This window comes from Accipiter gentilis, chromosome 28, assembly GCF_929443795.1.
Source record: "Accipiter gentilis chromosome 28, bAccGen1.1, whole genome shotgun sequence".
Taxonomy (NCBI): Eukaryota; Metazoa; Chordata; class Aves; order Accipitriformes; family Accipitridae; genus Astur; species Astur gentilis.
The window spans coordinates 1,004,177-1,017,547 of NC_064907.1; the positions used below are offsets into that span (position 1 = coordinate 1,004,177).

Consider the following 13,371-nt stretch of genomic DNA (forward strand, 5'->3'; position numbering starts at 1 on the left):
TTAAAATATACATCAGTTTGAAAATTTCAGAAAAAAAACACATTAGTTACAGATTAACAGTCTGGAGTTGGGACACTGAAAGTGGGAGACCCCAGAGCCAATACTGCTGGAGGTGAGCAGGAGTGCAGAGGGCAGGCACTGTGCCCACTGAGAGAGGGCTCTGCTCCTCTTGAGGCCACCGCTCCCCCTCAACCTCTGCCAGCAGCCTAATGCTGTGAAGCAGAAGTGTCTGGTGAGGCACTGGGCACCCTTTTGCCATCCCTCCATTTCTCCATTGTTTTGCTTTTAAGTCTACCTTGACCAAAGGCAGAGGGAGGCTGGCTCTGCCCAGCACCATCAGCACCAGCTGCTTCAGCAAGAGTGGGTTTTGTCCCCTGATCAGCATGCTAGGATTCAGGGGAGATGGGGCTGAGCCCTGAGGGGCAATGCCTCCCTTACTGCCCAAGTGGCTGTGCTCTCCCACAGGCAGGCCACCAGCAGGCTTAGAGCGAGGGGCTCACTCAGTGAGCATCCAACACCAGGTGATGATTGTGAGACAGGAGCTGGCAGCCACTGCAGATTCAAGCCCTCAGCAACACTGCAGAAGAACAGAAGAAATGCAGCAGTGGGGTGGCTGATGAGAGCAAACGCAAGGACCCCACCACCACATTCAGGACAGGGGAGATGAACACCCTGTGGGCTCAGAGGAGGCTCCTGCTCTCAGCACCAGCCTGTTTGCACAGGGATCAAGCAAAATACTATAGTGAAATACTGAGTCTCACCTCCCCGGCAGGCGGTGGCATCCAGCTCCACAACTGTTCCAGGTGGGAAACAAGGCTAGTGTGTAGGCAGCAGCTCTAGCCAGGATACATAAAGCAACCTACACAGCCGCCAGAGAGGCCTGCAGCTCCCTTTCACAGGCTCTGGAGCCTCCAGGCTCAAGCTGAAGCCCTGGCTGGCCCCAGCTGCAAGCCTTTTGCAGAGACAGGGCTTTGGGGAGGGGAGCAGGGCCCCCAGCCAGCTCTTGGCTGTACATCTTGCTGTAAGCATGTGAACGGGAGCTCCCTCCCGGACAGAGGGCTGCTCTCCTATGGCCCAGTGAAGAGCCCTCATTGAGTAGGGTGGGAGGACAACACAAACCCAACTCAAAAACCAGACACCAGGCTGAAGACAGCCAGCAGGGTTTGTGGGGAGCACAGCACAGGGAACCAGGCTATTCTCTGCCTCGCACCCCAGGGGGAGCCAAGAAACACCAGACAGACAAGGGCACAGGACAAAATTAAAATGGGACCCCTGGGCTCTGTAAGCCCTCAAAAAAATACCCACATCTACAGACCTCTCCCCTTCCCCCCCCCAAGACACCAAGCACACAAGACTGAGAAGAAAAGTCACATAATATCACGCTATGCTAGGAAAAACACGCAGAGAGGCCCCACCCAGAAGGGGAGGCCCCGGAGAGGCGCCAGAGCCAGCCTGGAGCCCCCCAGAGAAGGGGGGCGTGTGAGGAGACCCTGGCAAAGGGCTGCTGCTGAGCCGTGAGGTAGTGCGTCTACAGGGAGCAGCTCCTCAGCACGCTGCCCTCGCAACCCTACCAGGCCTGCCCAGAAAAGCCTAGTAGCATCCTTCATGCCTTACTTGCCCAGGGTGAGACCTTGTTCTTGAGTCTAGAGGGGTTTCTGCAGGCTGGAGGCCAGGATCAGAGGGAAGCGCAGCTCTGAGACCTGAGCCTCCTCAACACACCCTCAACACAGGCATCGGACTGGCTGCCAATGGCTGTGTCTGTTTATGCAGGGTGGGGAGAAAGAAAAAACAATACACCCCAAAACCAAAGGCTTGGAAAGAAGCAAGAAGCCCACGCAAGAGAAAAGCATCAGCACTGTTCAAACAAAACAACAGCACAGAGAGCGGGGGAAGAGGTGTGAGGGAGCAGAGACTCAAACACAAACCCCAGTGCCTGCCTGAACAATCTCGGCAGACAGCACCCATGCCCCACACCACAGCACCAGCATCCATGCGTTGCCTCTGTGGGGGGCTGGATGCTGAGCCCAACACAGGAGCCCAGCGATGGGGACCTGCAGAGACAGATTCTGGAGAACCACCCAGAGGGCAGCTGGGGAAAACAAAACCCAGCAGGAAAATGAGACACCAGCAATCCCAGCACATCCCCAGGGGCACATAGCCATCCACTGCCCCACTCACAGCCTCTGGGGACTCCCAGGGAATCAGACACCACCACACAGGCATTCCGCCCTGTTGGCACACGTAAAAAGAGAGCAGAGCAGCTGGGGGCAACCAGCATGAGAGCACCCAGGTCCTCAGGTACCTGCGAGGGAAGAGGGAAAGATGATGGGAGCATAAAGAGGCACAGGCACCAGGACGAGGGGTACCAAGAACAAGCTCTGGTACAGGCACCAGCGTGAGGCTGTGAAGAGAGCTGCGAGTGCGCTGGGGCAGTGTGTTTGTGTGTGCTTCTGCACACTGTGTGTGCTAGTACTGTGGATCTGAGGTGCCAGGGAAGGGGGACCCCAGCTCTTCCAGGTAGCAGAAGAAGAGAATATAAAATTTCAGAGCAGAGGCCCCCTGGGAGGAGGGTACTAAGGGAGGTTTCTCCCTCAGAAGGTAGACAGATGGAGGCATTCCACAGCTCTGCAGCATGTGGCTGCTTCTTGCCCTGCCTCAGCTGAGAAGGTTGCCCTGCTCCTGGGCTTGTGTCAGGCTGTCCTTGCGATGTAAGTGGTGGACACCCATCCTCTTGGGGCTGCGGTGTGGCCGACTGAAGGGAGGCTTGACCCTGCCTTCTCCACTTTCCTCTGGGGCACCTCCTTGGTTGCTCTCCTTGCTTCCCTGGAGCAATATTTCTCTCTCCTCAGCTGGGCTCTCAGGCAAACCAAGGTCCACACAGTCCTTGTGCTTCTCTGGTGAGGGGCTTCCAGGCTCAGCAGTCCCTCCACCACTTTCCTGCAACAGCTTCTGGGCTTCATCCTGGGAGAAATCTGTACCATAGTCTGAAGAGAAATGGCTCCTGCGGGCTCTGGACTCAGTGCTATCTGTGTCCACACTCGAGTCCCGGCTCACGGTCCAGCTGCAGCTCTGCGCGGACTCCTCACCATCTGAGTAAGCTGAGGCTGCCCTACCCAGCTCCTGCATGGAACGGCTGAACCTCTTCTGGAGCTCAGGGGCTGTGTCACGGCTGAAAGCTGTGCGGTTCATCAGCACCCGCTCTGAGGTAGGGGGTGCCTTGTCCACAAACATACGCTGCCAGTTGGCCAGTAGATCTTCCTCGGAGCTGGCAGAGCTGGCGAAGGCGCTCGGAATTTGGGGAGGGCTGCTGAATGGGCTGCTCTGGGAAGAGCCGTGAGCCCTGGCTGCTTTGGGGGACTGCTGACAGGAACAGCTGGAGGCCGAACGGCGCCCTTCTGAAGCAGGGCTGTTGGGGAGTGTCCGGTGCCTGTCACAGCTCTCATCTTCGCTCTGCACCAGGCTGAGGGAGATGGCCTGGCGCGTAGCATAAGTACAGTTGGGCAGGGGGCTGTTCTTTGGGATCCTTACCTTGTCTTCAGAGAACTCAATCACTTTGCGCCCAGGGTACATAGGATGGGGAGGTGAGGGTGTAGGGTATGGGCTTAACTTCTCAAAGGCAGGCACCTCCTCTGGGACGCTTTCCACGCTGCTCTGTGGCTTGCAGCCACCGTTCTGCTGTTTCCCTGCATCTCCTCCCTCCTTCCCCATCTGCCCTGCGCTGTTGCAGGCATCAGGAGGGGCTCCACTCATGTCCACATGCACAAAGACATCCTCAGCCATGGGACAGCTGCCACTGCTAGACTTGGCTGAATTCAGAACCAGAGATTCTGGTTTCTCCAAGACTCTGGCAATGACTGAGGTAGGCACAACATCAGATGGAGCCAAGGTGTGGGTTGCCTCTTGACCAGGGCCTGCAGACTCCTGAGTGCTGTGCAAATGCTTATTGACCATGTCCTGCAGCTCATAGGGAAGCTAGGGAAAAGGAAAAGGACATTAGAAGGGGGCTGCCATGCAAGCCATTTAGTTCCAAATAATCTGCCTTTTCCAACCAACCTTCATGTGTACTTTGTACTCCTTATCTTGACCCTAACATTCACCTACCTTGCCTTGAGAAAGGTATCTGTTTCCAAAGCAAACTTGCCGCACGAGGGACTAACAAGGCTCTCTAGCTGTCACACCAGCCATTTCTAGGCCATGGTTCACAGGCCCCATTTTGTGAAGAGAACAAGAAAAGACAGCACATGGGCCAAGTCCCCCACGCCTGTGAGCACAGAGATAAGACCCAGCCAGTGCATGCTAGGAAGCGGTCTATTGATCTGTGGAAAATCAGCTGGTGGTTGCACTGAACTGACTCAACTGCCCCCAGTGCTGGGATCTGCAGTGCTTCCCAAATGTAGTAATTGCAGCCATGCTGCTTTGGCAGCCTGCCTGCAGACCAGAATCGATGCCTTCCCTTGTTCCTACCAACTCCACCACCTCATCCCACTTTCTCACTCTCTCCATTTCAGAGAGGCAAACATGGGGTTTATTACCAAAGCTGCAGGACCAAGGTGTCCACAGGAGATAAACACTGCTCCTTGTCCTACAAATGAGCACTGCTCTCCCCATCGCCCCGCCAAGCTGCCCTCACCTTGGTCACCACACCCATGCACACCAAGAAGTGGAGAGCAGAGCTCCACAAGCCACTCAGTGGCACAGCAAGGTCTGTCCCATCACAGCCAGAAGGAAACTGCGTCCAAAGCTGGGGATGCAGGGCACACTGCATGACAACAGCTGGCTGTGAGACGGACTGTTTGCACAGCTGCTCAGCACCAATCCCCCTCCAGTGGCAGCCACGTGGGACACAGTGCTCTGGGGGGCAGAATTCAAAGCTCCAGGGAGGGGAGACAGCTGGGAGAGAGGTCAAGGTTACCCCAGCAGTAACTGATACACTGACCTCAAGAGTGCTAATTTGAGACACAATGGGGGAGGGTGACATATTGGTCACCTGCTAAGTTAAAAAAGACAAGCACATGGTTTTGCTGAGAGGAACATAAGAAGGGATGGAGATTAGGGGTATGGCAGAGAGAGCACTGGGATAAGGGTCTGAATTATACTTCCAACTGAAGAAATGATGCTACTAATGTGAAAGGCCTAAATTCCATCTCTGGTCATCCTGAGGGCAGGATGAGTTGAACAGACCCCACAAAGGGGAGTACGAGTTGGTACCAACTTCTCCCATTCAGGAAACCTAAAAGACACCCTAAATGCTGCCTCCCACATTTCTCCTCAGAGTAAGAAGTGAAGCAGGGCCAGACTACTGCTGCTTGACTCCTTATCAGGCAGCATGGCCCTTCCATGTGGCCAGATGAGGAAGGGAAGAGGACAGAGCAGGGTAAGAGAGAGGTCTGTCCTCCTGCCAGCTCCCATCAGGCACCCAGCAGGCTATCAAATTCAAGGTTATTGTGCTTTTTATAACAGCTCCTGGCTGAGCTGTGAAATGGAGCTGGTGTGAAAGAGGAGCTGGCAGAGGCTCTGTGCTGCCTTCTCAGTGGGAGCAGGAACAGGAGCCCCCACACACACCTCTGAGGCTGAAGGATGAGAGGCCAACAACCCTGCAGAGAAAGCTGGAGAAAGCAAGATGCAGACGGAGACCATGAGCCCGTCTTCCCCACCTCAGCAGGACTGCTACTCACATCAGCAAACTTGTGGTTCCTGAAGTGCGACTTGTTACACTTGAGCAGCTGTACTGCAAGGTTACAGTCCTGTCGATAGCGTTCCTGCAAGAAAGGGCAAGGTGTGCAATAGTGGCAGACAGGCTCAATCTCTTACCTGAAAAGGTGCCACCTGATCAGATGCTGCTTGAACAGAAGCAGGTGGTGGCATATGATGAATTGCTCATTGCTCATGAGGGTACCTACAATACTCTCCTCTCCCCCCCTCCATCTATCTTCTTACAACTCAGCCAAGGTGTCCCTTTCAACTCCAGTCCTCACTCCAGGCATACACCCTGTCAGTGTATCAAACCCCTCTCCCTCTGGAGATTTTAATATTCTCCAAAAGTCCCACAAGATTTGCTATCCCATCCCAGAGTTCAGCTACGCCTGAAGACACTGCCTGATGTCAGGCATCTTGCAGACAGACAGACTGGAGAGAGTTAAGGGCAGTTAATAGAAACAAGCACCAGATCCAGGAACTTCTATATTGATGGTGTAGAAAAGACATCAGCTCCCTCCCAGCTCTTGAGTAAATGACCCCTCTGTTGGTACAGCCTGGACTCAGGTCAAACCCTAAGCTTAAAAGAGCAAATACATCAAACTTGAAGATTAGTTCTTCCTTGCTCAACCCCTCAGGCCCTTTTCTGCTTGTCTGTCCCTACTGTTGTGTACAGCTCCCGCACTTTCATACACACTGAAGTCATTCAAATGCTCCTTTACACTAATGACTTGGAACAAGAGGAAAAGCCAACACCTCTTACACTTCCACAGCCGTCTGCAGACTGACACTTACATTGAGTTCCTCCAGCTTATTGATGGTGGTTTTGGCATCAAGCAATTTATTAGTGAGCTCTACAATCTCCCAGTCCAGCGTCTTGCGGTCCATCTCTGCCTTTTTAATCTGGGATGCAAGAAGACCAGGTGTAAATCTCCCCAGCACAGAACCTGGCTTCACCACCCACCTCAGCCCAAGTATAGCACAATGACATGTTCAGTTGGGATACAAAAACTTCCAGACAGACAGACAAGGGGGACAGCCTGGCTCTTCACCAAGGGAGGGACTCCAAAGGCCAAATGGAGCCAGCCACTCTGCTAGCTACAGAGACAACAGGTTGAGCATGAACCTCCTTGATGCAGTATCTCTTCTTGTAGCACAACCATGTTTCTTCTCTGCCCTGGTTCACATGGTGCCTGATGGAAAGCTAATGTTTTTGAGCAATCAATCCCATACTGCCATTGGCAGCAAAGACCTCTGAGCTTGTGATACCCAGCTGTCTTCTCTGGGGCAACAGAACAAGAATACTGTCCATAAAGATCCAGCAGTCAGTGCTGAATGGACAAAAGGGTTTTTTTGGCAGGGAGAGGACACCACCTTGAAAGAATTTAAGCCTTGCTCTAGTAAGAAAAAGGACCTGTGTATCTTCATCTGGAGCTCAGTTAATGCCCTCCCTAAAGCAGGCAATCTTGCCTCTTTAGACTCCTTAATAGTTCAGGTACAGGGCCAATAGAGACCCAGATGTAACAGCAGAGAGGTGCAACAGCTCAGAACAATGAAGCCACCCCCTCCTCAAGAAGTTCTTCCAACACTGCCCAAGGGTGCTCTGAGGCTGTGACCACCAGGGCCCAGCTGTGCATCAGGGGTACAGCACAGCAATACACAAGAGGGTAGGGGAGGACAATGCTTCCCACATATGCAGTCTCTTCGGGCACCAGCACAATAAATATTAACCCAAGAAATTCAAGTTCTAGAACCAAAAAAGCTCATCCTGGGCTGCATGGAGGCAACCAACATCTCAGCTGTTTGACTTGCCTGCTTACAGCCCAGAAGGGGAAGGAAAGGGAGCAAATGAGGCTCACAGCCATCCACATCTTGTGCAGTGCCACAGTTTATGGGCACCACTTCCCAACACGCCATGCTCCAGCTGGCTCAGAGTCAAACACTCTTAAGATGAAGCACTGCAAGCTAGGACCTGCTGCATCTGCGGGCAGCTTGCTGGATACCAGGTGAGCCCTTGGCTGGACGAGGGCTGGGGCCCCTCCATCTGGGATGGTGTATGTGGGACTGACAATGAAACCAACAGGCTGAGACATGTAAAGAGGAAAAAGAAAAAACACACAAACGAAAAGACGCAACTGCAAAAATCCAGCTTTGGCTGAGAGAGGCCTGAGAGGTGAGCGTGCCCAGCGTGTGCCAGCGGCAGCATGGGGAGGAGAGAGAGAGAGAGGGGGAGGGAGAGAAAAGAAACAGCCATGAGTGTTATGAATGCACACAACAGACATACACACACATTGGCTCTGCTCTGACTGCCCCCATCCTCCCAGGATGACCACCCCAAGACTGGTTGACACATCCCTGGCATTTTGAGAGGGACTGAAGCAACATGACGGAATACCATGCAATTATGTTGTGGGGAATCAAAGCTCATGTGCATGACCAAGTAGGGACTCGGTAAATCAAGAAAACAGTTCATGACACTAGCCGGAATGGGGAGTAGATGGTCATGGCCAGAATCTCACCCCTCACCCACTGCCACATCTGCTGGGTAAAGCCAGGGCCCCTTCTCTCAACTGCTTCTAATACATAGGTCTCTTTCACCTCCTCTCTATAGTGACTTAATAGGGCACTTACCAGGGCATGCAGCTTCTCCTCCAGGTCTTGGTTGGTTCTCTGGGAAGCAGTGTAGCTGTTCTGCAACCTACAGAAACAAGATTGTATACATCGGAATGGATCTCGGGCACCTACTAAAGTCTCATTCATAGCTGCCAAGCAAACCACCAACTCCACAACTGCAGAAAGACTGGTACTAAGACAACTAGGCATATTAACTATGCCTTATCTCTGCCACATACTGGCGTTCAGATCCCAAGTTACTGGATGCAAGATGAGGTTGGCTGGGTGAAAGAATCTTGCACTGGAGGGTGTGAATGACTTTGGAGGACTCCTCTAAGCTATGTCATCTATAAGCATGTGACCAGTGACTGACATTGATTAGCTGAGGTACTTTTCAGGGAAAGTGGTGATGTATTTTCTTGCAGCCATCAGTGGCTCCTTTTGCACATGTGGGGTAACCATCCAAGCTGGATCCTGCCTTACATCCAATAGATTAAGAACTTCCTATTGTTGTCAGTCCCTCGTGCTGGCAGCATTCCTACGCTGTACCCTGGAGAAAGTAATGGCTGCAGAGCCCTTAACTCCCCTACGGTCAGGGGGTGCACCTTTCTGAGGATGCAGCATGCCTCTGATTTACACAACAGGGCACAGCCTGCTCACACCAGCTGAGGGAGTCCTTGGTGGGAGGGATCTCTCTAACTCTGCTCCTCTCTTTTCATTTTCATACCTACGGAATTTGTCCTTGAATTTTTCCAGCTCCTCACGGTTCTGGCCCAGCTCCATCTCCAGGTAGTCCTGACCTGACTCCAGCTCCCTCTCCATCGCCTCCATTTTGTTAGTCACATATGTCAGCCTTCGACGCAGCTCCTCATTCTCATGCTGCAGTAGCCTGGGGCACATAAGAACAAAGTACCACTGAGCGCACAAGGGGTACTCCACACCAGCATCCCCACCCCAGCGCCCAAGACCTCCCACAGGGGCCCCAGGAAGTTGGGAACTGAACTGGCAGGAGACTCCAGCACACACAGCGAGAGGTGCATCTCTGTCTTGGAGCAGGGGCAAAGAAGCACATGCCAGCTGGCCAAGCATGGCTCCCAGCTCCCTCTCAGGTTACAGTGCTTGGATAAAGCCCACTAGCCAGATGAGCTGTGCAGCTCCAGTGTCCCTCACTGGTGAATGAAACCCACTCAATAATTTATCCCAGTCCAAGTTAGAAGAGTTGAAGGCAAAAAGAACAAAATCATCTTCTCCCCTGAAACTGTTCAAAAGCCGTCAACACCTTTAACACCTGGTGGAAAGAGGACTCCATACAGCCTTAAGTCCAGAAGCAGAAGTGGTGGGGTACATTTACAGACGTGATCACAGCTGCCAGTCAGCCCCATTCCAACACAAACTGCTCCAATCCGCCCCAGCCAGGACATGCCTGGTGCTCAGAAGGATTTCCTGTTGTTTTTCATTCCTTTGGGCTCAGTTGCCCAGAGAAACTCAGAAGCACAGCCTCTCTCTGACAGTGCAAGCTTTCTCCTCATTATGGCTTGGAGCTCAGTGCTAGCAGCTGTGCCCCATACCACCACCAGCAAAGGGCTCAGCTCTCACCCTCAGTCAGCAGCAGGCCTCTGCATACTGCTTCTGGTGGGTTACACCAAAACAGTGGCAACAACAAGAAGAGTTAAAAAAGGCACTCCTCTCTCCACCTGTATTAAAGGCTTCATCTCCTACTTTCTTTCACACCCACCAACTCCTCTGCCTGCACCTGCACTGGGGGTCTATGTTCCCTCCCCCTCCAGAGGGAGAGACATACAAGGTAGAGGTTGGCAAGGCACAGACTAAAGCTCTGCCCACGTGGCCCCAAGAAGACTGAAGATCTGAGAGCAGCCTGCAGGGCTAGTCAGCTTCGCTGTGTGGGTGGCACAGGCAGGATGTGAGGAATCAGCACCCACACAGTTGCAGTACGATGGGCATAAAGGGGGAGCAGGACACTTACTTCATCCTTTCTGTATCCGTCAACGGTTCCTGCAAAGGGAAGAAAACAGCTGTGAGATTCTTTCAGAGGAGGAGTTAGTCTCTCACACTGTCCTACGGGCCAGAGTCTTGGTTGCTAGACCCTAACTATGACTTCCTCACCTGCTCTGACAGCTCTGAGCTGCTAGGATCTCTACACGCTGCTCAGCTGCAGTCTGTGAGACAGACTGTGTATTCTGATTCAGGGTAGAAAAGTATATTAGAAGCCACCACACAAGTTAGGTAACTTTACTCTCCCATGCTGCAATCTCAGCATCTCTTGTAACATCGTCATCTTAGCTGGTGTTTCAGCTTCCTCCACATCCACAGTTAGTGGGGAGCAGGAATCTCACAGGCTAGCACACACTGAGGATTAAATTGTCACCACAGCAATGACAACATCCTTGAAGCCCCACAAAAAGAATGAAAGAGAATCATTTGGCAGCTGAAAAATGTGTTTACCATTTACACCACCCAAATTGTGCTGTGAAAAGGATTTCTTTCTGCAGATCTGAAACCAGCCACTGTAACTATTCTGGGATAGCAGAAGAAACACCAAAGGTCAGAAAAGCCTGTGAAAGAAATTAATGTGCTGGGCAAGATCCCCAGAGATGGCTGGAGCAGGGACCTGCAGAACAAGGAGACACAGCACAGTGACAAGAGCACATGGCTCAGCTATTTTCATTTCCTTTGCACTCTGCATTAACTCATGAGATGGCTGCTGCCTGCCAGCAGAACTGGGAGAGATCTAATTAGCACTAGAAGCAACGGTATTTCCTGTGAAAGCCCAAGACTGTGACCACTCTCAAAGTCCAAGCTGCCCATGGATTATATTTGGTGCTTGGTACCAACAGCACTGCACAAACCCACAGTGCTGCCAGACTTTAGACTGTCCACTAAGTGTCACAGCCAGCTCTGGGCTGAGAGGCCATGCCACAGACAGTTGTGGATGAGGTTGTTGAGCTGCTAGCAATATCACAGAAGGCAAACCACCCCAGTCCTGGCCCTAAGATATTATGGGCCTGCTTCCTTCATCAACTCACACTTTAAAAGAATGGTCCTTACCACCTGCATACATCCTCCTGTCCCTAAAGGCAAAGCATCAATCCATTCTTTTCTTACATCCTGACCCCACATGGCAATTGGTTAATTCATGCAGAATTGTCTAGCAACTGCCTCCCCTACCCCCACAAATACACACAGAGCAGATATAGTGACCAGGCAAAGGGGATATTGTGAATCCTATTAAAACAAGGCGATGGCCCCAAAGCAGGCTGGAGAAAAGAGGAGAAGGCTTACAAAGAACTGAAATGGCCATCACACAAAGATCCACTACCCCAAGACAGCCAGGCATAGGGCACACACAGAGTACTGGGAGCATCCCAACACCTCCTGACAACAGAGGTGCCCACCTCCTGCAGACACCTGCTGCCTTGCAGCCTGGAGGTCCTCCAACCTGCAAACACCTGGGAAGTCTGCAGTGCAGACAACAGCACCAGCTCCTGCCTTCCTAACTCCTGGAGCCAAAGGGAAGCTGGTTCCTCCCAGGAAGAAATACCCAACCTGGAGCACAGCCAAGAGTGGCACCCACAAGAGAGGAGCTTCTGGTGATTAAGCACCCACAACATGAGGTCTGGGGGCCTGCTCTCACTCTCCCCACTGGCATTACAGACTGGATGAGAGCCAGGTGGGGGCTTTGGCCTTTGTGAGACCCCTGTCTGTGAGCCAGTGGCCCTGGCACCTACCTTGTTTAGTGCCAGGCTGAAGGAAGGGGAGGATCTAGATGGGCTAGGCCCCTCCTCCCGACTCCAGCCCGTTGGAGTGGAGAAGGATCCTTTCTCTGGGTAGTTCGGCTCCACTGCACGCTTCTGCCCAAGTTTAGCACACAGACGGTGTGGCTGTAATAGCTGTGAACAGGGACTGCTTTCATCTCTCCTGTCCTCTGCACTGCTTTTCCATGAAGACAGTGAGTGCTGCTGCCCAGAGGATGTCCCTGCCAGCCCCAGGTCTGTCAGATGCTGCAGCTCATACTGACACAGATCTACTACCCTTCTTTCCAAGGAAAGGAGTTTTTCCTTACTGTCCTTCCTCCCAAGGATGGGTTTCTTTCTTAGTCTGGAAGCTCTCTTAGCCTCCTCAGCACACTTTCTCTGGCATGAAGCCTTTCCCAGCCCCTCACATTTCTTTTCTGCTTTTCTTCTGCTTGGGCAGGGGGATCTTTCAGTTGCATGCTTGGTTTTTACCCGTTGCAGGTTACCTTCCCCTTGGCCTTCTGGCAGAGAGCTTCTGGGGCAAAGGGGAGAGTTCTGGTCTTGTTCTGCTCCCCTGGTCTCTCCCAGCGAGCGCAAGCGGATGGGACTCAGCACCCGCTGGGTAATCTCATCCAGGAATTTGGAGAACTGCAGTTTTTCCTCTGTGATCTTCTCCCTGCGCTTGACAGAGTCGGTGGCACTGCTGCTGCTGTGCTCCAGTGAGCATTTCTCCCTATGGCTGAGGCAGAGCTGAGGATCACCGTACTTTCGTGAGCCACGGCAAAGCGTCTCTACTGAGTGGGACTTGCATAAGCTCTCATGGCGTGGGCCTGTCACGTTGGTCTGCTTCAGGATCCCTTTGAGAGGCAGGTGTGTAGAGGAGACCCGAAACTTCCTTGGTGTCAGGACTTCAGGAGGCTCTTTAAACATAAGCGAGCGTTCCAGGCTTCTGCTCTTGAAAGAGCAAGTGGGATGGTGTCTTTCATCTCCAGGCACCACAACTGTCTCCATGCTACGGCTCACAAATTTGCTGAGGTGCCCACAATTGTGGTTTGGGCACTGCTTCCCACTTCGCTGCCCCATCTTCCCACCACATGGAAGTGCTGGTGAGACAGTCTGGCTCTTGATGTTCAACTCTGCTCTGCACCCTGTCACTTCCTTCTCACTGCTGGACTCCAGGGACCACGATGAGGAGAAGTTCAGGTTGCAAACCTCAAACCCCTCTGCCTGCTTGAGTTGGCCTGCCTCAGTGTAACTAAACCCTGTTTGCTGGTGCAATGGTGTTAAGCCCTTTGCCACCCGGCAAGCTGTT

General features: G+C 52.7%; 1 protein-coding gene across 4 annotated transcripts in view; it reads right to left on the minus strand.

The window, feature by feature from the left end:
• TJAP1 (tight junction associated protein 1) overlaps nucleotides 1-13,371 on the minus strand; it is a 40,571-nt gene continuing 27,200 nt past the window's right edge. The window contains exons 1-8 of one of the 4 annotated variants that reach the window (XM_049830988.1): nucleotides 12,054-13,360; nucleotides 10,292-10,320; nucleotides 9,035-9,196; nucleotides 8,326-8,392; nucleotides 7,831-7,860; nucleotides 6,490-6,597; nucleotides 5,676-5,759; nucleotides 1-3,972 (exon numbers count right to left, since the gene is read on the minus strand). In XM_049830988.1, coding sequence (XP_049686945.1) covers nucleotides 2,656-3,972; nucleotides 5,676-5,759; nucleotides 6,490-6,597; nucleotides 7,831-7,860; nucleotides 8,326-8,392; nucleotides 9,035-9,196; nucleotides 10,292-10,320; nucleotides 12,054-13,142 — 2,886 coding nt within the window. In that variant the 5' untranslated portion in view covers nucleotides 13,143-13,360 and the 3' untranslated portion in view covers nucleotides 1-2,655. Of the gene's footprint in view, nucleotides 3,973-5,675; nucleotides 5,760-6,489; nucleotides 6,598-7,830; nucleotides 7,861-8,325; nucleotides 8,393-9,034; nucleotides 9,197-10,291; nucleotides 10,321-12,053; nucleotides 13,361-13,371 lie in introns of those variants that run through there. The other 3 variants (XM_049830990.1, XM_049830989.1, XM_049830991.1) reach the window with 3 other exon arrangements.